Source organism: Brassica oleracea, chromosome C3 (assembly GCF_000695525.1).
Source record: "Brassica oleracea var. oleracea cultivar TO1000 chromosome C3, BOL, whole genome shotgun sequence".
In the NCBI taxonomy this organism is placed as follows: Eukaryota; Viridiplantae; Streptophyta; class Magnoliopsida; order Brassicales; family Brassicaceae; genus Brassica; species Brassica oleracea.
In genome coordinates this window covers 29,842,146-29,867,875 of record NC_027750.1, presented here as the reverse complement: position 1 = coordinate 29,867,875, position 25,730 = coordinate 29,842,146, and the positions used below count along the sequence as shown (strand labels likewise).

The following is a 25,730-nucleotide window of genomic DNA, read 5'->3' as shown; positions in this document are numbered from 1 at the left end:
TGCATCCACTTGACATCTCGGTTTGTGTCTCTCTCGCCTTTCCTGCTTTTGTAACTTCTTGCGCGACATACCACTCTTCACATTCTTGACTCGCCTTGTGAAGAGAATCCAAAGGCGAAATCTCTTTTCCGTTAAACAATTTATCATTCCTTGCTTTCCATAAGTACCATATGATCCATGGGAACTTGGCTAACCTTTGTAATGGGACCCCCTTTGCAGCGGCTCGGATCATAAGGAAGTCGAAATTTTCAACAAGTGACGTACACGGGAATTGTCCCGAAACTGTGGGGAGGTCCGACAGGGCCCACGTCTGTATCGCAGGAGGACATTCGAAGAGCAGATGGTTTATATTTTCATCGTCACCTCCACACCTAGGGCACGACCGCTCGGTTCCACAATGTCGGTCCGCTAAACGGCTGCAGACCGCAACGCAACCTGTTAAGCATTGCCAGAGAAAATGTTTAATTTTCCTGGGTGCTTTCAGGTTCCACACCTTAGATAATAGGGGGTTAATACTTGGCTCCATAACTTGTTGCTCTACATTCTCTTCTTGTGCCAAAGATGTAAGCTCATACCCCCAATTTAACAGTATATAAGCCTGATTTGGTATGTGTCCAGCAGAAGCCATCGGGTTTGATATGACGGCTAGGACGAATGCTATGGATAAGATTTACCTCATCAGGGTCAAATATGTTTTGTATCAGGTCCATCTTCCACTCTCCCGTGCTGTGATCGATGAGGTGATTGACATACAGTTTAGGATCTCTCCATGCGCCATTATCTCTTAGCAGTCTAGGTGACTGTGTCGGGATCCATTGATCAAACCACACCCGTGTATTGTAGCCGGATCCAATTGTATGTCTCAGACCCTTATTTAAAAGATCTCTGGCTGCAAGTATACTTTTCCATCCATACGAAGGATTATTCGAACTGCTTATCTCCAGCGGGTTTGTGTGTCTGAAGTATCTACCCTTGAGTACACGGGCCAGGAGGGAATTTGGATAATGTAGTAAGCGTCAAAGTTGCTTCGCAAGTAGTGCGAGATTAAAGTTCTTCAAATCTCTGAACCCTAAACCACCTTTCTCAGCTGGTTTACAAATTTTGTCCCATGCCATCCAGTGTAGCCCTTTGTTATTCTCTTTAGTACTCCACCAAAACTTGGCTATAGCACTTTTAAGCTTGTTTAGGATATCTTGGGGCAGTAGGAAGCATGACATAACGTATGTGGGTAGTGCTTGTGCGACTGACTTTATAAGGATCTCTTTACCTCCTCTTGTCAAGAACTTTGCAGTCCAAGAGTTTATACGATTGTTTAATCGATCTCTAATAAACGCAAAGACCTGTCTTTTTGATCCACATATTTTCTCAGGGAGGCCAAGGTATGTCCCCATTCCACCCTCTCGCTGAATCCCAACGGTTGCTTTGATCACCTGTTTCACCTCTGCTGGGACTTTGCTGCCAAAAAGTATAGATGATTTGGACGTATTCAGTTGTTGTCCAGACACTAGACCATAGTTATTTATGATCTTCATCAGCTCAGCACATTGTTGGACATCGGCTTTGCAAAAGAACAAACTATCGTCTGCAAAGAGAAGGTGCAAGACTGCTGGACTTGCTTGAGCAATTTTAAGCCCCATTAATCTTCCTTCAGCTTCTGCGCCTTTGATCTGGGAAATAAGAGCTTCTGTCAGGATAATGAAGAGAAACGGCGACAAAGGGTCTCCCTGCCGGAGTCCTCTAGAGGGTATGAGGTTGCCCTTTGTTTAGTAGAACCTGATAAGATATAGAAGATATACACCATTTTATCCATGCAACCCATTTCTCTGCGAAACCCATCTTGAGCATTAGAGCTTCAAGGAAATTTCATTGAACACGGTCATACGCCTTGCTCATATCCGTCTTGATGGCCACAAACTTCGATTTGCAAATCTGGTTTGTTCTCATAGCGTGAAAGATCTCTTGGGCGACCAGTATATTGTCCGAGATAAGTCGTCTAGCCACAAAGGCTGATTGTGTCTCCGATATCAATTTCGGGAGAAATTTCTTCAGCCGTCTACATAAGATTTTGGATATGATCTTATAGCTTACATTGCATAAGCTTATCGGTCGGAATTCAGTCATCTCCTTTGGCCTATCCGTCTTGGGGATCAAACAAATGTTAGTCTGATTTAATCGACTATCAAAGGTTCTTGAGTTGAAAAATCCTTTGACTGTATGAATCACCTCATCAGCGACTATGTCCCCAAAGGCTTGATAGAAGGTCTTGGCCAGGCGCTTTTTCCGGGTTTATGTCTTCTATGGCTTTCATAATCTCGGAATCCAGAACCGGTTTTATGAGTGATGTGTTCATATCAGGTGAGACCTGCGCGGTAATGTACCAGAGTGCATCCTCGGGATCGCCCGGAGAGGATGTAGTGAAGAGATTCTGAAAGTATGGGGTTGCCACTTGCTCAATGGCTTCGTCGTTCTCCACCCATCCACCGGCCAAGTTTCGCAGTTTGGTTATACGGTTTCTGCCTCTCCGCTGTTTTGTAACTGCATGGAAGAACTTTGTATTACGGCTCCTTCTTTCAGCCAAAGGATTCTACTCTTTTGTTTCCAATACAACTCTTCTTCTCTATAAGCTGAACACAGGTTCCACTTTAGGTTCATCACTTCTTCACTGGTGAAACCATCTTCTTTCTGAGCCTGCTCAAGTAATGCCTTTATATCTTCAATCTTTTTTGCCGAGCTTGTCGGATTTGCCTTTTTCCACTTCGCTATAGCTCGTCTAACATTGCTGATTTTGAAGTGAAGCTCGCTGGAGTTATTTCTGGATGAGATCCCCCACCTATCTTTAATGGCGTCCTCCAAACCATCTTTACTCAACCATCTTTTATCAAACTTAAAGTTGCGTTGGATCCTTACTTCTCGTGACTGAATCCTTGCCAAAACTGGCCGATGGTCTGAACCCCAAAGTTTGAGATACTCCACATTTGTGTGGGTCAAGAGGTGGTGCCATTCTTCATTACCAACAGCACGATCCATCCTACATTGAACCTTACCTGAGCTCCTAAAACCCACCCACGACATCAGGTTGCCTTTATAAGGGAAATCGATCATGCCACAGTTAGCCAACATCGTTCTGAAGGGTATAAACGAGGCTTCCTGTCTTTTCCGCCCTCCCTTTTTTTCTCCATTGTTCTTTATCTCATTGAAGTCCCCTATCATAAACCAAGCTTCTGTTCGCCCTAGGCTCATACGGGTAAGACATTCCCATACATATTATCGGCACTCAATGACCGGATCACCATAAACAAATGTCAAGAAAGTCTTGCGTCCTTCAATTGACACTTCTGTATCGATCATACGCTTATCAGAGTAAATAATCTTGACATCAAAAGAATCCAAATAAAAAAAAAGCTAGTCCACCACTTCGACCTTCCGGTTCCACAGTGAACAATTTATTATAACCAAAAGAAATCTGAAAGTCTTGCATAAAAGAAAATGAATTTTTTGTTTCTGATAAAAAGAGAAAAGAAGGTGTAAAATAACGGTGCAACTCTCGCAAGTGTTGCTTCGTCAAGTAGGCTCCTGCCCCTTGACAGTTCCATGAGATGATATTCATATATCCTTACTGGGTGGTTTCTCGGACACCACCGAACCTGAAAGAGAAAGAGATTTCTTGCTAGTAGCAGAAGGGAACACCTCATGACGAGGGAATTTTTGTTGAGCAGCTTTTAGAGGTATACCTGCACCTCTGGTTTTCTTTGGGAGCGCTCGCCACCTTTGCACTGAAAGCTTCCTGGAGGCACGAGCTCCTTTGACGTCAGACCCGCTAGTAGATTTCTTTTTTGTCAGCTCTGTATCTGTAGTCAGCGTCTGAGCAGAAGACTTCATCCTGTTTTGAGACGATGTAGCATGTTTCTTGGCACCCTTGTCGGGACCCTGTGCTTTCGCGAAGTCATTAATGGGCTGTTCCTTGGTGCCAATTGCCTCAGCAGGCTCGTACTGTGTCTGCATCGGGGAGAGCTGGGATATAGCGTCAATCTTCTCCGCATCAAAGCCCGGTTCGTCCACCAGCAAATCATCATTTTCCATCATGTGTTCATCCATCACGTTTTCATCTATCACCATGTTTTCGCCCATCACCACACCATCAAACTCAGAGACAAGCCTATCCACTTCAGCTTCGTCCTCCACAGTGAACGGGACGTTGTTTGCCTGTTCATGCCGTCATCATCCAAAGTCACATCTTCTCTTATCCCAGTGTTTCTCACGACTGATACAATCTTTTCCCCTTGAGCTCTCTCCTCTGTTTGTCTGATCTGAGCTTGCTGAGAAGATGAATCCAGCACTGATGGTTCCCTGATGATGATAGTGTTTTTGCCAATGAGCATAGCAGAACTTGGCACGTTCTTTTCCTTGGACATTGGGGTATCATCTACTGAGGACATAATAGCTTTGCCTTTTAATCTCCTGCATTTCTCATCCTCTGTCTCATTCCTATGAACCACCATATGTCCACTCCTATGTGCACCAGTGTTATCATTATTATCTGGATGTTCTGAGATAGTTCTTTGGGAGTTCGATCCTTCTTGTTCCGCTTTTGCTGGCACTGGAGTACCGCGGTTCATATCATTAGGCACAAAGACCTGATCATCTCGAGAGTCTCTGTTTCGATTTTTAGTATAGGACTGATTTTCTCTTGGTCTCCACTCTTGGTAGTGAGTCTCATTGATACGGTTTGAAACTCGGTCTAGAGCTGTAGGAGCTCGCTTTTGCTCCCCTCCCTTGGAGTGCATATTTGTTCTGAGATCAGTACTCTTACCTCTTCTTGAGGACCGGGGTGGGGGATATTCCTTGTCCAGTCTGCTCCAGACTCCCGTTCTAGACTTCACTGGAGAGTACTTGTTCCTCTGGTGCGAGTTATCATGGTAGCGTGTCTTAGTTGTCTGATCAGGTACGAAATCTCGTGATTCCTTACTGTCACCGTAACCCCTGTTCCTGCCATGAGAACCGTCTGAGTGTATCTTTCGGGGCGGGGACTTTCTGGTTCTCTCAAGCGTAGGAGATCTCGGTCAGTTGCTACCATTTTTACGTCCATGGCCATGATCATAACCTGCTAACTGGAGCTGTAAGCCAGAGTTGTTTAGAGCCAACCTCTGTAGACGTTTTTGTTCCCTCTGATCTTCCGTTAACTCCGGACAGTTATTCTCATCATGAGAAATCATTTTACAAGTGAAGCAGTATCTGTGAAGGCCCACATATAGGAAAGTGACCTTCCCAATATCTCCATTCGGGAACCCAACTCTGTCTTCGAACTGGAGAGGCTTGTCAATATTGACAGAAATTTGAATGCGGGTACTTTTTGCATCAATTGCCATCTTTTTTCCCAAAGCTTTTGCTATCCCCGTGAAAGTACCGTCATTCCAGAAGTGTACCGGCACCCCCGTAACTTGCACCCAAAAGGGAATCGTGTTTGGGAAATCTTCCCTAGTAAAAGGTTCCCATCTCTCCAGGGCAAAGCTCCACTGATTAAAGTGACAAGGCCTTCTGTTAAGGACCGCTTGTAGGTCTCTCTCATTGTCAAAATCGAATTGAAAACGCCCGTTCCCTAAGTTCCTTCCCCTCATCCTTCATTCAACGTTCCAAATACGAGGTCTGGGCAATTGTGAGATCAGAGCTTCAATACTCCTACCACCCAGATGCAGAACACGTCCAATGAGAGTCAACTTGAATCTTTCTGCCATCGCCGACATATCACACTCTGGGATCCTGATAATATCCCCTCCGATTCGAGACTTCTTTTTGCCTGTGCAGGGTTTTCACCACGACACACCATGCTAGTGGATTTGCTCATCATGAACAGTCACCGGTATTCTCAAAGCCCCAATTGAGTTCTAGCGTAGAGATCCACCCGAAGTAAAAAGTTCACGAGGAACTAAACCAATAACAATATCAGAATCAACAAAAAGCCGTGTAGCATAAGCTAGAGAAGATCAGAAAAAATACAAGGGAGAAACCGTTGCGTGCGTCAAACGTCTTTTGAGAAAAACACCGTAGCAAGCTAGAGAACAGAGACAAACTAGATCTACTGATGGCGGAGGTAAGCAAAGAGTGTTGTAATCTATTTTGTTCCTCGTATGAGCCAAGAGATCTATATTTTGTCGCAGTTGACGGCAGATCGCTTGGAGACAAAAATCACTTTTTTTTATAGCCAAAGCCCTAGGAGCCGCCATCTCGATTATAACTTTTAACGTACAAGTGTGTATATTGTCGAAAAAAGACGGAAGTCATCGAGTCTGTTATTCTTTTATGGTATCAATTGCATATGATTTCTTTTAAGTTTTCAACCTAAACGTGTTCCTAAATCAAATTGTTCAATTTTTTTTTAACAAGGCTTACTATGCAAAATCCGACAAAAGAGGATTTAAAATATTGTAATAGATTAATTATATTATTGAAAGCCAAAAAAAAAAACAGTACACAATAAACAAAGCTTACACTCATGGCATCGTCCACTGTTGCCTTAGGAATCTAATGTAGAAGTAAGTCTAAACATCAACAAAGTAGGAAACAAAACAGTCTTTGGAGAAATGTTTGCAAGAGAGAATGAACCTACGGAACGTTCATTACCTGGATCGACTGCAACATGTCCGAGACTGCGATCACGAGGTCACCTGATTTGATCATACCTCTTGATTTCAGTAACGAGAATGTTTTGTTCAAGTTGCTCTCCATGTCCTCTGAGAAGCTTAGCCGGAATGGGATCAGTCCCCATTGCAGGTTTAACCGTCTTCTCACCGAGGTTGTGGTCGTGAAAGCGAAGATCGGGCAGTCTGGGCGACAGCGGGAAACTAAAGACGCCATGTGTCCGTCCTTTGTGTAGACGAAAACCGCGTCGACTCCAAGGTTGTTTGCTGCAAAAGTTCGGATCGTAAACATGAGAAACTAAACGAGAGTTTTGTCTTTTTGAGGAACTAAAATAAACATGAAACTTACCCATTTTAGCAGCAGAGTTACAGATCTCTTCAGAGATTCTGTCTGAAAAACCAGAGCCTATAGGTTGAAGTGGTGTAGACTCGTAACGTTTCTCTTCCCTCCACCACCTCTCGATTCTTAGACTGACACTCCTGAGAACTGTGAGAGCCTTGTCCGGGAACTGACCCATAGCTGATTCTCCAGAGAGCATCAACGCGTCTGATCTTTGCCTTACTGCTTCAGACACGTCTGCTACTTCTGCTCTGGTCGGAGTTGGGTACTCGATCATGGACTCGAGTAGCTGCGAAGCAACGATGACGGGTTTGTTCAGCGCTCTGCAGACTTTGACGATTCTTTGCTGAGCTGCTGGAACTTGCTCGAGAGGTATCTGAGCTCCCAGGTCTCCTCTTGCAACCATGGCTCCATCTGATGCTATGATTATCTCTTCCAAGTTTGTTAAAGAATCAATACTCTCGATCTTTGCAATCACTCCTATGTCCCTGCATCGTAATAGGATTACGATATAAACTAAAGACAGTGGTTACGGAAGGTAAATCATATGTTTCTCATGTAGTAGTACTAAAGATGTTATTGGACCTAGGCCTGCGGGTTCGGTTTCTTCGGTTAATTCGGTGTGTTAGCTTGGGTTGGTTCGGTTTCAAAAATTTGTACCGAAGTTTTTGGTTAAGAATGATACCGTTTGATTTTTTTAGAAAACCAAACTAACCGATTAACAAACCGAAACTGAATGTTTTTTAAGTTTCCCAACTGAACCAAACCTTCTAACCGAAAACCAAACTTTTTGGTTTGGCAGGTTTGGTTAATTACCGCAGGCCTATTACTTGGTAATGAACATTTTTACTTACCCTCCACAGGAACGAGCTGCGAGATAGCTTTTAAGATGATTGATCACTTCAGCTGACTTGACAAACGATACAGCAATGAAATCCACACCTTCAGCAATTCCAAAATCAATATCCAACCAATCCTGTAATTAAAGAATTAAAGAATAAAACTACAAAGCAAAGACACATCAAGGTCCCATCTCCACATTGTTTCTATCCATATCCATCCCAAATTTACTAAATAAGGTGAACCAAGAAATCAAAGGGAAGATACCTTGGAAGAGATTGTTGGAAGCATAGCATTACGCTCACGTACAAGACTCCCATCTCTCCAGAAAGTCAAGTTAGCTCGAGGAAGCAACAGTCCAGGGTCGGTGCATAGACACTTGACATCAGGACCAATCTTCTCAATCACTTCAAATCTCACCATTCCACCATCAACCAGAAGCTCATCACCAACTCTTACATCTGCATCATCACAAATGTTTTCTCAATTTCGTACTCAAAAACCATCATCTAAAATGTTCTTCTTCATTTCCACTTCATTCTTTATACTGCAAAACATAATCGCATTTACCTTCAGCAAAACCGTCATAGCTCACACTGATGGTACGTGCAGGTCGAGAAGAATCAAAGGCTCTAACAGTGAACGTCCAGACCTCACCATCCTGCAAAATGTCATACCAAGCATTAGGCATGGGACTTCGTGTTCGGGCTCGGATCGAGTTTTTCGGTTCATCTTCCTAGCTCCAGTCAGGTTTTATATAACCTTGTGTACGACTTAGTTAATAACACTTAGGATTCATGTAGATTTTGTAACTCTGTCTAAGACCTATTTAGGGTTCAGTTAACAATAATTCGGATTTGAACAAATATGAGAAATTCCCTAGGATAGACCTAAAAAAGTTTTTGTCACAGATATAGACCTTAAAAATAAAAATAACCAAAATAGACTTAATGTTTTATCAAAAGAAGTAAATATACGCTTATACGCTAAGGTTAATTAATCTACACATTAGAGTTTAGAGTTAAGGAGTGGAGTTTAAGGTTTAGGGTTTAGAATTTAGAGCTGAAGAGTGGAGTTTTGTAGATAGGATTTCAAATTTTAAAATTAAAAAAAAAATTAAAATTTTCAAAATAAAAATGTTATTTTGGTCATTTTAGTTTTTGGGTATATTTTTGTGACAGAAATTTAAAAAAAAAGTCTATTTGAGAGAATTGCCCATCGAATATTTGCACAAAACATATCAAAATAAACATGAAATTAAGTATTTGAGGTAGTTATTTAGGTTTAAGAGGATGGTTTTTTGGCTTTTCAGGTACCACCCTACTTGATCAGTTCTAGTATTTTAGTGCCAATGTTCAAGAAATCGCTAGTCGCTGTTGGCTGCCTTATAGAGGATTAATGTTTAGGCGGGCGCCTAAATCGATTTTTTAAACCAATTTGCCGAGTAGGCGCAGGCTATACCAATTATTAGAACACTGACCGATTCAGTTACAATGCTCAGGCCTACCAATCATCTAATTATACAGAGCAATAATGTCAAGCTCAAGCTCTGATTGAGATGGAGAAAAGAGAAGACAAAACCTCAGATTTAGCAGAAGATTCACCGCCAAGATCTCCCATGTGAATCTCACTGCCTTCAGTGTCCATCATGATAGCAACCGCGAATCCTTTCTCCTCGTTAAGCTTCCTAACGCTGCGTATCACATCGCGGTGCCACTCGCGCGTGCCGTGGCACATGTTGAGCCTCGCCACGTTCATGCCTCCCTCCGCGAGCGCTTCCAGTTGCTCGAACCCGCACGTGGCAGGTCCGATCGTGCAGATCAGCTTCGTCCTCCTCGTGCTCCTGAATCCATTCTCCTTCAGCTCCGCTTCCGTCACGGTATCGACGTCTATCGCTGCCGTATCCGTGGAAACCGCGGTGGCTACGACGGATCGCTCTTCCGGTTTGGCAGCGCCAGTGCCGTTAGGAGAGTGAAGGACCTGGGAGGATGAGGAGGAGCCGAGATCTGGAGAGGAGGAGGCTCTGATTGAGGTGTACTTGAGAGGGAATTGGCGGAAGGATAAGGAAGTGAGAGGACGGTGGAAGCGTGAGTTAGGGAGGTGGAGAAGGTGAGGAGTGCGTGAAGGAGTTGAGAATTGGATAGACTGAGACATAGTTTCGGCCGGAGAAGTAGAGCTCCGGGAGATTTAGTATAGGCTCTGAGAGAGAATTGTTGTTGAAGAAGAAGAAGGCGGATAAACCGAAGTGTGAGTGATGAGTTGGATTTTGATTTGATACGACAGCGCTTTTGGGAGGGTCAAAATTGGAATTTGTCTTCATCTTTCTTTTTTTTTTTGCATCGACGCGAGAATCACGAGCCTCTACAAAATCAAAATCCTTGGGACTGAACCAAACCGAACATACCGAATCTGAACCAAATTATTAAGGTGATGATTTGTATCTATTAGTTTTTTTTAGTTTTATTAGTTTTTGGTTTTTAGGTGATGATTGTTAGTGTTTTTTGTTTTAGTATTTGGTTTTTGTTTTTCTAAAAACCATTTTTCATCCAATCGTATTTTAGCTTCTACTTTTTGTTTTTGTAAAAACCCTTTGATTTTTCAATTATTTTTTTTTAATAAATGGATTTTTTAAAATTTAAGGAAACTAGTTTTTCAGAATTTCAACTAATTTGTGAAAAAATCTAAAAACTAACTTTTGTGTGTTTTCAATATAAAAACGAATTTTGTTTATTTTGTATAAAATACTATATTGTAATTAATTAATAATTAAATAAATCATATTTTTCATAAATATAAAATTTCCATACAATTATTTATCATTTAAACATTAATGTAAACTAATTTATTTGTGTTTCATATCTGTACATAAATATAGATATTTTAGTATTAATTGTAGATAATTAGTTATTAATTTATATAAATAAAATTATTGAATAATTTTAATAATTATTAGACACACTAAACAACAACTAAAACTTATAAAAACTTAAAATATTTTATTCATACAATATATTATATTAATTTAAAATAGCTATTTAAAAAATGAAAACTAATTTATGTCCTAAAATTTATAAATAGTTTCAAAATTTTAAAATATTTTAACATTTTATAATTTATAGATATTTTATTAATTATATTTTACTATAATACTTTAAAAAATAATTTAAAAACATGGTAATGTTTTTAAATTTTAAATAACAGCCATTATATTTTGATAAATTTTAATGGTAATTTTTAAATATTTTATTGCTATTTATTTTATTATTTTAAAACAATGTACTATTTTAATATTAATAATTATACTTAAAAATAGATTAAATTTTATAATCTGAAAATGATTAAACTATGTCTATTTTTCGAAAACATAAAATAAAATTCTAATTTGAGCTCTAATAGATTTTATTTTTTTAATCCAAAAATCCATAAACCAAAAACTCAAATCAAACCAAGCCAAACACCAGAAAGCCTAATAACCTAAACCGAATTGAACCGGAAACGCACCAAAAACTATAAATCCACGCCGAACTTATCCAGCTTCTCATAAACCCTTAAGCCGGATTTCATCATCTTCACCGTGAAAGATGCAAGACGATGAGGTTATATGGCAGGCTATCAGACACAACCACTGCAGTTACATGGCCAAGTATGTCTCTTTTCATCTCTCTTTGCCTTTGTCTGAAAGATTTGCTTTGTTGAGCTTTTGCTTTAATTTTACTTTTGTAGAATCGAAACAGGAATATTCTGCAGAAACCCTTATAACGTAACAGGTATCTGCAACCGAAGCTCTTGCCCTCTTGCCAACAGTCGCTATGCCACCATCCGTGATCACGATGGTAATTTCATCAAAATATTTAAAACCTTTGTTTGTGCAGCACTTAGGTTTGGTCGTTTATTTATTTACTTGATGTGGTGAAAAGATGGTTTCTTTTGAATTTTCTTATCAAAGGATTCTCTGTGTTGTTGTTGTTGTTGTTACATAGGAGTGTTTTATTTATATATGAAGACAATAGAGAGAGCTCACATGCCAAAGAACTTGTGGGAGAGAATAAAGCTGCCTAGAAACTATGAGAAGGCCCTTGAACTCATTGATAAGCACTTGGTGAGATCTCTGAAAGACTGATCCCTCCTTCTTCTTCTTCTTCTTCTTTCTCTTACACTTATGCTGATCTATTGAGATCCTGTCCCGTGTTTCAGTTGTACTGGCCCAAGTTGTTACAGCACAAGGTCAAACAAAGACTGAACAAAATGACTCAGATCCGTATTCGTACTAGAAAACTTAATCTCAAAACAAGGTCGACTTTGTTTCTTCTTCTTGGTGTTTTTGATATATGTTATTTTGATTAACAACATGTCTAAGTTTTTTTTTATTTCTTTTGTTTTCCGAATCAAAAGGGAGAAGATAATGACTATGGCAAGGAGGGATATAAAGAGAGAGCCAAGAAGAGAGGAAAAGGCTTTAAAAGCAGCACAGTTGGAGAAGGTTACACTTTGTTTTGTTTGTATGCTTTTGCCTCACTTTAGCTCTCTAAGATTCTCATTATAATTTGCTGTTTTATTTTTTAACAGTCCATTGAAACAGAGTTGTTAGAACGTTTGATGAAAGGCGTTTACCCTAAGATACTCGATTACCCAGAGCTTGTTACTGATGTTCAAAAGGAAGTTGAAGTAGAAGAAGAAGAAGAGGAGGTGCTCTTTTTCGTTTTACCTGAGCTGACCATCAAAAAAAAGATGCAGCTTCGTTGTACTGACATTTTATTTACTAAACAAAATCTCAGGAGGAGCCAGAGATTGAATATGTTGAAGGCTATGATGAACTCTTGGAAGAAGTAGAAGAAGATATTGAAGATTTCTATGGTGGCTTCCCATCTAAGGAGTCTCACCTTGATGGTGATGATGATTATGGTAAAACTCAGGTGTTTTTGTCCTGTTTCTTATGCATTTAAAATAGTGAGAGATTATGGAAGAAGATATTGAAGATTTCTATGGTGGCTTCCCATCACTACAATATGTGTTTATAAAAGTAACAATTTCAATCATGAACTATCTATTACAGACTTTGAAGATGATGATGATGGTGAGGAGCAAGTAGTGATTCATAAAAAGGGAAGATCTTTGAAGAAGTTTGATGGTAATGGAAAGTCTAAGAAGAAATCAAGAGTAGTTGTTGAGGTGAGCTTCCTCCACAAGTTGGCTTTAAGTAATTCACAAGATTTTTTCGTTTCTGCTACTTTTCTTACATTTTGTTGTATATGTCTGTCAGGTTGAGCAAGAAGATGATACTAGGCAAAGCCTCAAAAGCCTGAAGCTTTGAGAAAGATGATGAATAAAATTTTTTTTTTTTTAATATAAAGCTAACATGTTAGGTACATTTACAAATCAAAACCATTTATTTGAAAAGAATCTTGCTTTTTGTTTTAGATTTTGTCACTGTGATTCTTTGTATTCTAAGAGACACATCGATGGATATCAATACATTTTATTATCTGCACAGATGAATCAGTTTTTCTTTCCAAATTACATCAATTTAACTGCTCAGGAATGTAAAAAGGGCAAACTATTGTATGGAGGAAAAGGAGTAACGTAGGAGAGGAAGTGAAGATTTAAAGAATGAAGCAGCCACATCCTTTTGCTTCGGGAGGACCTTCGAACCATTGATCCCATGTTGCATTCACTGGCCCTATTGTTCTGCAAGTAGTCACACACAAAAACAAGAAAAGAAGCTTTCAAAATCAGAACTAATAGTCTAAAAGAAATGAATCTCTCAAGAAAAATGGCAAAAACAAAAGTAGGATTACTCGGGAAGAAGAGGATCTGGTTTGCTCTCAACACTGTCTAAGAACCTGTATCCATTAGAAGAAATGAGTCAAGCTTATTGAAATAGAGATGATTCGTGAACCAGCTACGAAGAAGTTAGTTCTCACTCTTTGCAAGAAGCTGATGCAGTATCCATCTTTTCAAGCTGCTCCAGCTCTTCCTGAATAAATATAAATGGAGGGAAGAATCATCATATACATTGTTACATTTTAAGACACACAAGTATTCTAGTCCTAAACAGCTTCAAACCCCAAGGGATCAAGATATTAATTCAGCTCTTCACCAACCTTAAACCTTTTCTAATATCTTGTTATTACAGACCCTAACATTCTCCAAGCTAATGAAACCCTAAAGTCGCCTAAGAGTTTGCTGTAACCTCTTAGATATCAGATCAACACTTTTGGTATTTCCAAAACTATAAAGTTTCGAACTTTTGAAATTCTCTACCGAACTCCACTAAAGATTGATCCAAACACGATAAATATTCAGACAAGAATAACAAGTTCAAGCTTAATAATCACGCACGCAAATAAGGATCCGTTTTTAAAAGAGGAGATCAAGTGTATACATACCTCTAAGAAGCGAGCTTCTTGTTCAAGCCTTTTGAGTTCGGCGTGGATCCTGTGTTTACCTCTTGTGTCAACGACCCGCCCGGAAAGTTGACCCGACGAATTGGAGCTACCCGCTTCCATCATAATTTCTATTCAACCACTCAACTCCAAAAACCAAAACTTTAACAAAGACAGAGAAGAAAGACAACTTTTTTTTTTGTACTCAATTATGCAAAACTCAAAAAGCTTCAACAAAACCCACCCATGGTTGGACCCAAATGAGAAACAAATCAGATCTCCAGAGAGAGAGAATTTAATTTTAAGAGGAACAAAAAAAAAAAGATTCAACAACTATTAGTTGGGGTGACTTCAAAAAGAGCTTTTCCGATGATCCAAAGGGTCTACCTACACAAAGAAAAAAGTTGAATGTTTTCTTTTGAAAAAAAGAGGAAAGGCGTCGGAAAGAAGAAAAATTCACCTTTTTAGTTGTAAAATGCTATTTATTACTACATATAGATTATCTTTTTGTCTCTTCACAAAAAGTTAAAATTTCGTTAATACACGCGCCATTCGGCATGTTATGGGCTTATTATTAGTGGCCCAATAAACTGTGATTATAGAGATAATCACGTTTCAACTGAATTTTTTTTTTTTTGTCTCTAATATCTATGGTAGTTGGTGACATGAGTTACTCTTGATTAGTTTTGAGTTAGAAACCCAACTGTTTGACTATGTTAGTAAACTGTGGGGTATATGGGAGACTAGTTCTGGTCAACGTTTGACTATGTTAGTTGTTTCTCAAGTTCTTGTTAAATCGATTTTTCACCCAAATGGATTTATTATGCCAACCCAACCTATAAGAGAGAATATGGTACAAATTTAAAGATTTTGATAGAGTTTCATGAGGCCCAAAGAGACCACATAAAGGCCTATACAGAATATGGTACGGAGCTATAACGAATTAAGTACGGGTACTAGAATAAATTAAATAAGTGGAACAACATATTGCATTGACTATTTTATTTCAATTAAACTTGAATTTCTTTGTGATCTTTTACTACTGCATAAGAGAGATTAATCTAAACTATAAATTAGTAGTTGCAAACTTATACTGATAAATCGATGCTTATAATCTTAGTTATGTCAAAGTTAATTATGTGAAATAAATTGACGATATAAATATTAGATTTATATAATTGATTATATGTTATAATTTTACTACAGTCCTCATAAACATGGTCACTTTTTTTTCTGGGATACAGGTCAAATAAATATTGTAAAAACATATTTTATTAGATCCCGTCAATACAAAATAGGATTAAATGGCAAAAAAATATCCAGCTTTTGGTCTCTTTGTAATGCAGCAGCTAGAAGCATGAAAGACAAGAAACTCTGGTTGCCCTGAACCCTAGTTAACTTGTCTCTGATCTTGATAGAAGTTTACTTCGCACAAGACGTTGAGAAAGAATTCTCTTTTCTTATTAATTCTAAAACTGCCCTTTCTTACATAGAAAGCCATGCTTAAATAGAAAATAAAACCCTAGAAGACAATGTCGGTTAAAGAAAAGGAAATAAGTAAACAATACGAAAGCCCAAATAAAAATGGAAACTATGATTCATCTTGCGTAAGTTGACGTCTGTGTAATGGTGCTACATCAGGTCGCCTCTGGGGAGAAAAAATTCGCCCTCGAATTTGCATTGTCTTCCTCGTCCTCTGAAAGATAACCCACCAAGTGTTTAACGTTAAAGACATCCGATGTATTCATATGAGATGGTAGACGCAGCCGATATGCGTTGTTATTAATCTTCTCAAGCACCTCCAATGGTCCAACCTTACGGGACTTTAACTTGTTGTAAGAATTTGGTGGAAAGCGTTCTTTAGTAAGGACTGCCCAAACCTTGTCTCCTACTTGAAATTGCAAATCACGCCTGCGAGAATCAACTGACTCTTTGTACTTAAGAGTAGCAGCTTCTAAATTGGCTTTGACTTGCTGATGTATGCTAGGGAAGTCTTCGATCATGTCACAAGCTCGACCATGAGATCTTGTACGGTCCGGTGCAATGTTCAAATCAATCGGGCTTCTTGGCACAACTCCATAAATCACGTAGAAAGGGCTAAATCCTGTACTTCGGTTAACCGCATGATTGTGCGCAAATTCCGCTTGGCACAAGACTGAATCCCAAGAACGAATGTTATCACCAACCAAACATCTCAACAGGTCGCCCAATGCTCGATTCGTAACTTCAGTTTGTCCATCAGTTTGTGGATGATACGCAGAACTCATATTTAAACTTGTTCGGAGCAGACGCCATAACGAACGCCAAAAGTGACTTAAAACCTTGAATCCCTGTCTGATACAATAGAAACCTTAAAAACCTGGCTCTGATACCAACTGATGTAACGGAAGCTTTATAGGATAGAACTAGAGATCCGTTGATTCTGAGAATACCCGGAAAACTAGAATAACACAAAGATCTTATTTAGTCTAAGAATAACTAAGATCAATGTCTTCTTAAATTCGTTGAGATCACCAATAATTTCTATGTAAACGATTTCTTCACTTTCAACGAACAAATTCTCCATAATTCCAGAATCGAGTTTTGATTAAGAAACCAAAAAAACCTGGCTCTGATACCAACTAATGCAGCAGCTAGAAGCGTGAAAGACAAGAAACTCTGGTTGCCCTGAACCCTAGTTAACTTGTCTCTGATCTTGATAGAAGTTTACTTCGCACAAGACGTTGAGAAAGATTTCTCTTTTCTTATTAATTCTAAAACTGCCCTTTCTTACATAGAAAGCCATGCTTAAATAGAAAATAAAACCCTAGAAGACAATGTCGGTTAAAGAAAAGGAAATAAGTAAACAATACGAAAGCCCAAATAAAAATGGAAACTATGATTCATCTTGCGTAAGTTGACGTCTGTGTAATGGTGCTACATCACTTTGGTTGAATATAACAGACCTCAAAGTTCAACATAAAACACTAGTTATGCACTTTTAGTGTACATCGTTTAAACGGCAATATTTTGCTTTTAAAACCTCTATAGAATGTCATTTAATATCTATGTTTATATGTGTTGAACCAAAAGGTCAAACATAGATACAACACATAAAAGCAATGACATCAAATTGGGTCACCACAACTTTTAATAAGGTTGGCAATGTACTCTTCGGAAGCTTGTGTCATTACTAGGTAGCGTGTCCATTTTGGCACTTTATGTAAGTTAGTATGACTAAATTCTACCAAGACCATATATAAGTAATAGTATAACTGATTACTTCAATTACTGTATATTTCTATAACCAAAATATAACTTCATCATTTAAATGACTATATTGACTATATTTTTATTTAGGGTTTAGGAATCAACCCACATATTGTTGAATTTCAGTCAGGAAATTAAATTAACCACAACTAAAACCGATTTAGTCCATAACTTAGATTCGGTTGGATTTGATGCGATTTTGTAAAACTCATAAGTTCTATATACAGGTCTGTTTTTGTTTCAGATTTGCTTATTTCATACGTAAAAATATTAAATTCATCCAAATAGGATAAACATTAAAAATATATAAAATACAAATAAAACAATAAATATTTTTAGTTTATTTTTATAAAGTTATTCAGAGTGAAAGTTTATAAAAAAAATTCATCTAAAATTTAAATGATTGTTTATAATTGATTAATTATGGTAATAATTAGGATTTAAATGATTTTGTTTATAATTTAATTTTATAGTTAAATTTTGTGTTATAATTGTGTTAAATAATATCAAATAATTAGATATGATTCATGTCATATTTTGAATAAATCATGTCATCAGCTTTCTAAAAATGATTGTGGTATAAACACTTAAACAATCACTTGTTAAATAATATCTAGGATGCTTATGCTTAGATTTGACATAGATCTGGTATTCAAAAGAATCTTCTTTAAAAAAAGTCTATGACAAAGAAATCAGTATAATATACATTATATATGACAACTATAGATTTTTCTATAGATCTTAACATCTGTAAATGTCTGAGATTAGATCACCATAAATAATTTCACAGATTTTCATATTTTCTTGACAAACGGATTTTGGTCCGCAATAGGATTATATGTTATAATTTACCATAACATCCCGAATCGTTATACTTAAAAAATCAAAACTGTTACTGATGCTTATTAATAGAGCAAAAATAATGCTAAAATTCAATTAATGGGTTTAGAATCATCTGTGGAAATTGCCAACTCAAGTATGAATTCTCCAATTTGTTGAAATACATATCTGCCAGGAAATAGAAAATACTCTTTTAGAATTAATATATTTTTTTTATTAAAAATCAAGAAATTAGTAATACAATAAATATAAACTATTATTATATAAAATAATAAAGTATTAGAATTATTTTTTTGCTTCAGTTTAAGTGATGTTTCAAATATTTATACAAAAAGTTAATGTTATTAAGCGATTGTGACCATTTCTATTTTGCAGTATGATTTTCTATTGGTTGGATTAGCTTTGGTAATAATGTTTTAATTTAAGAAATATAGATTGAATAAAAGTGTTCTTAATAAAAAATAAGTAAAAAAAAGAATAAAAAAATTTAAACATCAAGTAATATGAGCAGAAGAAGAAGTAATACATATTTATTTCAATAAAATAGTCTCAATCGTACATGCATAATTAACAAGTAATCAAACCATTTGTTTTGTTTATTGTGTTTCCCATATCATCTTAAACGTACTAGTGGTATTCCGGCGCTACGCGCCGGGTTCGTATGTTCTATTCTATGTTATTCCATGTTTAGTTTTGTAAAATATAATAGTTAAAATTTATATTTAATTATATTGGTGTGATTTGTAATAATTTTTGTTGAACATATGTTTCACGATTTCTTTTTAATTATTTCATTCTCATAGTGATGTGTTCAGGTTGCTAATACAGTCTAATCACAGTCTTTTATTACAGTTGACACTGATTTGGAGTTTTCGGTGAACTAAAATTTCCTGCGCTTCTTCATTCCATTTGTTTGGAGAGACATGAATAAGATCGATTGATGTCATGTGTGGATGCACTACTGATGCATTAGTTTGTGCTGCCCTAGCAGAGTTTGTAGGGATCTAATACCGAATGAAATACTTTTAGATGATAATTTATCATTATCTTGAGAATAATTACAAAAATTCTATCGATAATGTCATAGTTAAATTTATATTATATTTAATTTAATAATATTAAAATATTATATATATATGTTTATACTATATTTGGTTAGTAATATTAAACCAGCTCTATTTTAATATATATCACACAAGATAGAGTCAGTTATTAAGTTTTAATATAAATTTCTTTGGACAATCAAAATCATTCATTGTGATAACTTCTAAAAAGCCGACAAAGAATTCAAAAATAGTTATAATGTTATTTGACATGTGATTTTCGCTCTCACGTTAAAAGTTGGAGCTTTTAAAATCTTTATTACCCTTAATAAATAGTTAGATTGGATTTGTTAATATATAATTACCCATAAATCATCATTATCTAAAAATATTCTATATTATGTTATCCAAAAATATTATACATCATAATATTTTAAAAATAAATTTAGATCCATGTATATACTTTTATGTATATATGAATATTTTCAAGTTTATTTTATGTAATAAAAGATATTTTATTAAAATAAAAATACTTTATCGTATATAAAATGAATATTTAATTAATTATTTAATATTAAAAAGAAAGATGGTTTTTGAACTGAAAATATATCTATTTCCAATTTTTTTGTAAAATAGTCCACAAGTGCAGGCTAAACACCTAATTATCTATATATATATACAATATTTAATATGTATCAATCACACCATCCAACTTCTTTTTTTGATCAAAAATATATGAAATTGCAACTTCTTTTTAAAAATGCGTGTTACCAGGAAACGGTGTCCCTGTTTTGTGAAATCGGAAAGTAACCCAAAATAAGTTATATGTCTCACCGATTCCTAGCAGCCATCCTTGGCGTTACTATATTTGTATATATACTATGCACTTGATTGCAAGACTTATATTTTTTTTTGAGACACTACATAATATATTTCAATTTTTTTACGTGTTAAAACAAAGGGAAAGTAATGTGAGTAGACAAACTTGGAATAATAATTCAAACATCCACGGTTCACCACTACATAGAGATTAATGTAAAATAGAAAGTGACCCGAGAAGATTATTAGAACACTACAAGAAAACACGGACAATACTGACGGAAAAACCGACCGAAAAAAATCTGTCAGGATTTTCCAACGGAATTCCGACGAAAACTTGTCGGAAATATATTTCGGTAAATTCGTCGGAACTGCGTCGGAAAATCCTGACAGAATACATTCGTCGGTATTTCGTCATACGATCCCGACAGAAAACCGACAAAAAACTGACAAATATATGACCGTTGCAAAAAATTGACACTTACCGACGAAATACCGACGGCATACCGACCATGAAAGAATTCGGTCATAATTCCGTCGGTTTTTCCGACGGAATACCGACGGATTGAACAGCCGTTATACTTCCCGACTGAAAACCGACGAATTTGCAGCCGTTGCACTTCCCGACGAAATACCGACGGATTATGTAGCCGTTAGTATCCGTTTAAATTACCGACGGAACGCCGACGGGTTTAGGACGTTAATTTAGCCGTTATGATTCCCGACGGAATACCGACGAATATTTTCCGTCGGAAAGATTTCCAATTCATTATAAATACGACCTCTCCTTCATTCATTGAAATCACAACAAAACAATATAAATTATGGGTACTCCTTATAATTTCCGTTCTTGGTTAGATCAACCTCATATGGATCCAAATACAAATTTACTTACGGAGGAATACGCACGTGGTATTCAAGAATTCATGGGGGTGGTTCAAAGTCAACCGGAAGCAAGAACAAGTAAGTATTTATTATGTCCATGTTCTACTTGTAAGAATAATATCCGTGTCAAAAAAATGGAAGTATGGAGTCATTTATATTTGAAAGGATTTACACGTGGTTATAAGATTTGGTATCTTCATGGAGAAAGATTTGAGTATGGTAGTAGTAGCGAACCTCAAACTGCCGATAGGTTAGATGAACCTACCACGGATGTAGATTTTGGGATAGGGACTGTTCAGATGGTATATGATGCATATGGAGAAAATTTACCGTCGGGTGAAGAGGAAGGAGATAGACAAGAACAACCCAATGTAGAAAATTTCCCATGTGAAGAGGAAGGAGAACGAGAACAACCCAATCTAGAAGCCAGAAGATTTTTTGAAATGTTAGATGCAGCTAAGCAGCCATTGTATCAAGGATGTAAAGATGGGCATTCACCTTTATCATCCGCAAGTCGATTGATGGCGCTAAAGACTGACTATAATTTGGCTGAAGAATGTGTGGATGCGATTGCAGATTTTGTTAAAGATGTTCTTCCTGAAGATAATCTTGCACCTGGCTCATATTATGAGGTACAAAAATTGGTCGCTGGTCTTGGCTTACCATATCAGGTGATAGATGTATGCATCGATAACTGCATGATTTACTGGAGAGCAGATGAGAACAGGGAGAGATGTAAATTCTGTCGGAAACCTCGTTATCAGGATACGACTGGAAGAGTTCCGGTGCCATACAAACGAATGTGGTATTTGCCGTTGACTGAAAGATTAAAGAGGTTATATCAGTCTGAACGAACAGCAGAACCAATGAGATGGCATGCTGAGCACTTAACAAATGGTGAGATAACACATCCTTCCGATGCAGAGGCGTGGAAGCATTTTCAATCAACATATCCAGAATTTGCATCTGAGGTAAGAAATGTGTATCTTGCATTATGCACAGATGGTTTCAGTCCATTTGGAAAGCATGGAAGACAATATTCATTGTGGCCGGTAATCTTGACACCTTACAACTTACCACCACATTTGTGTATGCGACGGGAGTTTTTGTTCCTCTCAATTCTCGTTCCCGGGCCAGATCATCCTAAGAGATCACTGGATGTGTTTCTTCAGCCATTGATATATGAGCTGCAATTATTATGGGAGCACGGTGTTCATACATACGATGTTTCGCGGAAAGAGAATTTTCAGATGCGAGCAGTACTTATGTGGACAATAAGTGATTTTCCAGCATATGGTATGTTATCTGGATGGACCACGCATGGGAGGCTATCATGTCCTTATTGCCAAGACAACACAGATGCTTTCCAACTAAAAAATGGTCGGAAAACGTGTTGGTTTGACTGTCACAGGAGATTTCTACCACACGATCATCCATATCGTAAGAGTAAGACATTGTTTACAAAGAACAAGAGGGTGTTTGACAGTCCACCTGAAGAAGTAAGTGGCAAAAAGTTGAAGGAACAATTAAGAGATTTTGGTGCAGATAGAACGCCAGACGTGGGTGGAAACGGACATGAACCGATTTATGGTGTAGGGGAAAATCATAATTGGCATAAGAAGAGTATCTTCTGGGATTTGCCCTATTGGGAGACTCATTTGTTGCGGCACTGTTTAGATGTCATGCATATTGAGAAGAACTTTTTCGACAATTTGATGAACACCATCCTTGATGTCCAAGGCAAGACGAAGGATAACTTGAAGTCAAGACTGGATTTGGTTGATATTTGTGCTCGTCCCGAACTTCATGTTGATGAGCACGGTAAAGGTCCTATTCCCATATATCGACTGGATGCAACTGCAAAAGAAGAGTTTTTTGATTGGATAACACACAGTGTTAAATTTCCAGACGGTTATGCATCAAGTTTGCGTAATTGTGTTGACAAAAGTGAAGGGAAGTTTACTGGCTTGAAGAGCCATGATTGTCATGTAATGATGCAGCGCCTCCTTCCTTTTGCGTTTTCCGCACTATTGCCACGAAATGTCCACGAAGCAACCGCAGGTACTTTAAAATTTAACATAGTTAAATTAATTGTCATATTATTTTTTAATGCTTATATATATATATATATGCTTATGGAATTTGTTTTCTTCGTGTATGTAGGGATAAGTGCTTTCTTCCGTGATTTATGCTCGAGATCACTCACATCAGATGGTATCCGCAATTTGGAAGTTAAAATACCGGTGATCCTATGCAACCTCGAGAAGATATTTCCTCCATCATTTTTTGATGTTATGGAGCATCTTGCTATTCATCTTGCGAGAGAAGCGGCACTCGGTGGTCCCGTGCAGTACAGGTGGATGTATTTGTACGAACGGTTTATGTTTCATCTGAAGAAGAAGGTCAAGAATTTAAGCAAGGTGGAGGGATCAATAGTGGCTCAGTGCATCAATGAGGAAACCTCAAACTTTGCTGAATACTACTTTCCATCAGAAGTTCGAACAAAAAGTCGAAGACCTGCACGGCATGATGATAGAGGTGAAAGGGCAACTTATTATGTTTATGTGCCAAACATGTTTACACAAATTGGACGACATAGTGGAAAGTCAACGGACCGGATACTTACAGTGGCTGAGCATGCTCATTTGCACACATATTTGCTTACAAACTGCGAAGACATTCTTGAATATGAGAGGTACATAGATTTAAAAATATGAATTATTTGCAATATTTTTGAAACATATCTAACATTTTTGTGTTTTTTACAGTATTTACTTGGCAGAGATGCGCTTAAAGTACCCGGATGCGACAGAAGAACAACTCGAACAACTCAAGCAAAACAACTTTGCAACATGGCTTTCTGATTATGTAAGTGTCTAATCAGTAATTAGTGGTAACTAACCGTTTTACTTATTATCTTTTAATGAACGAAAACATTTTTTTTTTGTTTTTATAGGTAAGCCATTGTTTAGCTATTGGGCACCCACCTAAAGATTGGTTACGTGAGATAGTTTGTGGTCCAAAGTTTGTTGCAAAGTCATATCCGAGATATTGCACACGAGGATATGCATTCAGAGTTCTTAAGGAAAATACTGTAAGGAGAACAATTGATTGTGGGGTTTCTTCGTCATCCGGAGACGATGTCTACTACGGTAACGTACGCGAGATTTTGGAAATTCAGTACCCGGGAATGATTGGCATGAGATGTATTGTCTTCAACTGTGAGTGGTACGACAACGTTGTTGGTCGCGGAGTAAGCACTGACGCATTCGGTGTTACATCTGTACATTCGCGACGACGACTGGATTTTTACGATCCATTCATTCTTGCTTCACAAGCTGACCAGGTATGTATGTTGAAATATATTTTCCATCGGAAGTAATCATATATAATTACTTCGACTTATATAATTTATAATTTTTCAGGTTTGCTATATTCGTTATCCGCGGATTAGGCAAAGGAACGATCCTTGGATCGTTGTCATGTCAATAAATCCCAGAAGCCGAGTACAAGGAGTATTTGATCCACTACAACAACAATTAACCGAAGAACGAATTATCTTCGTCGGTATTCTCTATAAATACCGACGGATACGTTTCGTCGGAAATTTTAGAAAAAAACCGACGGAATATGTTCGTCGGTATTTACCGACGATATGTGTTCGTCGGTATTTTGCCGACGAATTGCCGACGAATATCAGTATACCGACGAGATGATACCGACGGACATATTTCGTCGGTATTCCATCGGTATGCTACTTTCCCGACGAGATTATGACGGATTTGTCCATCGGTATCAAGCAGTTTTCTTGTAGTGGAAAAAGTAAATGTAGTGGAGATTTTCATTTTCCACGTTGAGCTATGCCATGCGTGCCTTCTTCTTTCCACTCTGTTTTTGGTAAAGAATCGGATTGGTTGCTGCAGGACAAACGCTTGCTGGTACAACAGATGAGGCTGGTTGATGGGTGACTTGACATTCGTAGTCTCTCCGACTTCTGCTGTCACACCTCCTGCTACCTCTGCAACTTCTGGTGCTACTCGATTCTCTCCAGGTAGATCATCATTAGGACCATTGTTATCTCTTTGGGTTTATCACATTTGATGCATGTGAATGAAGAATCTCTTACTGGAGCTTCCTTGAACATTTAGAGCAACCAATATAACACCAACTTTTATCTGCCTGAATACCAGTTACTTTGGCAGTTCATAGAAATTCAATTATCTCTAATCAATCACAGAACCATAACAATTAGAATACACTATTGAGGGGTAACTTGAGATAGTTAAGACTTTCACCTTAGGTTCGGAGGTCAACACGTATTGGTTAAGCTCAGAATGGGTGAGCGGTTCAATTTTTGGGGAATGAACCAGCTTTGATGTAGAGGCAGGCTGGTTGAACCATCCCCAAACAACCTAAAGAGTTTAAACGTGGCAGCACAGAAAAGTTAGAGGAAGCATATGCCAATATTTTTTATTTGCATAAAATTGTTTACATCTAATATCTGTATTAGAAGTACTTACTTTTCATAGAGTTCTTGACCGACAGTTGTCTCAGAGTCACAGTAGAGATGGGTTTGGGAAGTGCCGTTGACAAATAATCGGCATGCATGATGGAAAGTGTTTTTTGAGTGATATATTGGACTGAGACCACTATAAATCCTACGGATGGAGCTGTGTAATAACGTTGGAGACATTAC

The 25,730-nt window shown here is 37.5% G+C and overlaps 4 protein-coding genes across 5 annotated transcripts; 2 read left to right on the top strand and 2 right to left on the bottom strand.

The window, feature by feature from the left end:
- Nucleotides 1–6,459: 6,459 nt before the first annotated feature.
- Nucleotides 6,460–10,082, bottom strand: LOC106335632 (plastidial pyruvate kinase 1, chloroplastic). The gene is made up of 6 exons (XM_013774208.1): nucleotides 9,397–10,082; nucleotides 8,386–8,476; nucleotides 8,083–8,276; nucleotides 7,830–7,951; nucleotides 6,985–7,463; nucleotides 6,460–6,902 (listed from the first exon to the last, which is right to left on the bottom strand). Exons 1-6 carry the CDS (start codon nucleotides 9,967–9,969, stop codon nucleotides 6,601–6,603), a joined length of 1,761 nt encoding a protein of 586 aa, XP_013629662.1. The 5' UTR covers nucleotides 9,970–10,082; the 3' UTR covers nucleotides 6,460–6,600.
- Nucleotides 10,083–11,272: 1,190 nt separating this feature from the next.
- LOC106331816 (protein MAK16 homolog) lies at nucleotides 11,273–13,305 on the top strand. Of its 2 annotated transcripts, none has more exons than XM_013770233.1 (9): nucleotides 11,273–11,458; nucleotides 11,539–11,648; nucleotides 11,796–11,914; nucleotides 12,010–12,107; nucleotides 12,208–12,295; nucleotides 12,382–12,501; nucleotides 12,594–12,717; nucleotides 12,869–12,984; nucleotides 13,076–13,305. In XM_013770233.1, the coding sequence occupies exons 1-9, from the start codon at nucleotides 11,397–11,399 to the stop codon at nucleotides 13,124–13,126; spliced, it is 888 nt and encodes a 295-aa protein (XP_013625687.1). In that variant the 5' UTR covers nucleotides 11,273–11,396; the 3' UTR covers nucleotides 13,127–13,305. The 2 variants fall into 2 exon arrangements, with proteins under 2 accessions (XP_013625687.1, XP_013625686.1); XM_013770232.1 differs by having other exon boundaries at nucleotides 12,591–12,717.
- On the bottom strand, nucleotides 13,276–14,648 carry LOC106331817 (guanine nucleotide-binding protein subunit gamma 2). Its single transcript, XM_013770234.1, has 4 exons — nucleotides 14,202–14,648; nucleotides 13,737–13,789; nucleotides 13,611–13,655; nucleotides 13,276–13,500 (listed from the first exon to the last, which is right to left on the bottom strand). The coding sequence occupies exons 1-4, from the start codon at nucleotides 14,322–14,324 to the stop codon at nucleotides 13,416–13,418; spliced, it is 306 nt and encodes a 101-aa protein (XP_013625688.1). The 5' UTR covers nucleotides 14,325–14,648; the 3' UTR covers nucleotides 13,276–13,415.
- A 5,756-nt stretch (nucleotides 14,649–20,404) lies between these two features.
- Nucleotides 20,405–24,995, top strand: LOC106330347. The gene is made up of 6 exons (XM_013768829.1): nucleotides 20,405–23,095; nucleotides 23,198–23,729; nucleotides 23,803–23,902; nucleotides 23,991–24,380; nucleotides 24,460–24,601; nucleotides 24,958–24,995. The coding sequence occupies exons 1-6, from the start codon at nucleotides 20,974–20,976 to the stop codon at nucleotides 24,993–24,995; spliced, it is 3,324 nt and encodes a 1,107-aa protein (XP_013624283.1). The 5' UTR covers nucleotides 20,405–20,973.
- Nucleotides 24,996–25,730: the final 735 nt, after the last annotated feature.